The sequence below is a fragment of the Arachis duranensis genome, chromosome 2, assembly GCF_000817695.3.
Source record: "Arachis duranensis cultivar V14167 chromosome 2, aradu.V14167.gnm2.J7QH, whole genome shotgun sequence".
Classification (NCBI taxonomy): Eukaryota; Viridiplantae; Streptophyta; class Magnoliopsida; order Fabales; family Fabaceae; genus Arachis; species Arachis duranensis.
In genome coordinates this window covers 22,734,293-22,735,827 of record NC_029773.3, presented here as the reverse complement: position 1 = coordinate 22,735,827, position 1,535 = coordinate 22,734,293, and the positions used below count along the sequence as shown (strand labels likewise).

Below are 1,535 nucleotides of genomic sequence, written 5' to 3'. Positions count from 1 at the left end.
ACTCACTGGACGAGATTTGAACTTCACAATCCCACCTGAAGCAAGCGATTTCAGTTCATGGAGGAATCTTCCCAACACAGACTTTGAGCTTGAGAGGCCGCCTGCCCCAATCAAGGGTGCTCCAAATTCACACCCTAAGAAACTGCTCAATGGATCTGGACTGAATTTGTCAACTCATTTGTCTAACCACAGTAATGGAGATGGATTGGACCTATCTCCGGTCAGCAGCAAAAAGAGGAAGGACTTCTTCCCACATGCAAATGATGAAGAATGCTACTTGGCTGTTAATCCTCCAGCTGAACGGATTCCAGATATAGAGATGCACCCCCCAAACGAGCCAAACTGGTTGAATGACTTTACTGGGGTGATAAAGAGTGTCTATGGACCTGTTACTGCTGCAAAAACGATCTATGAAGATGATCAAGGCTATTTAATTATCATAAGCTTGCCCTTTGTAGATCTTCCAAGTGTGAAAGTTTCTTGGAGGAACACTCTGACTCATGGCATCATAAAGGTTTCTTGTTTGAGCACATCGCGAAAACCGTTCATTAAGAGGCATGACAGGACATTCAAGCTCACAGATCCATCATCGGAGCACTGTCCTCCCGGTGAGTTCGTCCGTGAGATCCCTCTTTCGACGAGAATCCCTGAAGATGCCAACATTGAAGCATACTATGATGGGCCAGGTTCAGCACTTGAGATCATGGTGCCAAAGCATCGGGTAGGACCTGAAGAGCATGAAGTCCGGGTTTGCCTACGCCCTCATCTGGGAGGGAATGATCTTATGTTAACTTGAAGATTAGGCACTTCTATTTAAAAGAAAAGAAAAAAAAAGAAAATACTATTATTGTTATTATTAGGAATGCTAGTATGGTGCGTTTATGATTGTTTTTTTCTAACTTTGTACCATACAGTGTTTTATCTGTAATAGAAAATGTGCGTCTTACATTTTACATATAGCACTAGCAATTTTTAGCTCACTGAATGCCCTGGTTCTTTTTGTGTTCCAGTGCATTTCTAAGCTTTTGATTGTAAGCGATTATTAATCCGAACAGAGCCGGTTCTGTTCATTTATAAGATATTATCAATTATCAATAATCATAACAATCATACCTTTGGTATAAGTGACCAAAGGATTCTTTATCTATGCCTTTGTTATGTTTCTTAGATGTATTCAATATGGTTTATGGTATATGATGCGATACGATGATGATGTAGAACCTGCGTATCACTTAGAAAAAGGTCTCTGCTATTTATATTAATGTTATTATATTTTATAGATGCAGATACAAGGTATGTGACCACTTGTTATACAAAACTAATTCTAGTTTTAGTAAATTGTATTATATGACCAAGTGGGGGGTTAATGGATTATTGTCTTCTCCCAGGGAATATTTGTTTCTAAAAAGATTCAATAATTGAGTTAACTTTCTACGGAGACAATCAAAATTTTCCTATTCAGCTGCGCTACTTTATGCGTACCATATGAATTTAGGAGTCTTTTTTGTTATGGGATTAATGGATGATGGTCTTAC

At 38.8% G+C, this 1,535-nt stretch overlaps 1 protein-coding gene across 1 annotated transcript in view; it reads left to right on the top strand.

Annotated features, from left to right (window-relative positions):
• LOC107473998 (uncharacterized) overlaps positions 1-1,147 on the top strand; it is a gene marked incomplete in the record, with an annotated part of 1,653 nt that extends 506 nt beyond the window's left edge. The window contains 1 exon segment of the mRNA XM_021135221.2: positions 1-1,147. Within this exon segment, the coding sequence (XP_020990880.1) occupies positions 1-796 (796 nt within the window).
• Between the last annotated feature and the right edge of the window lie 388 nt (positions 1,148-1,535).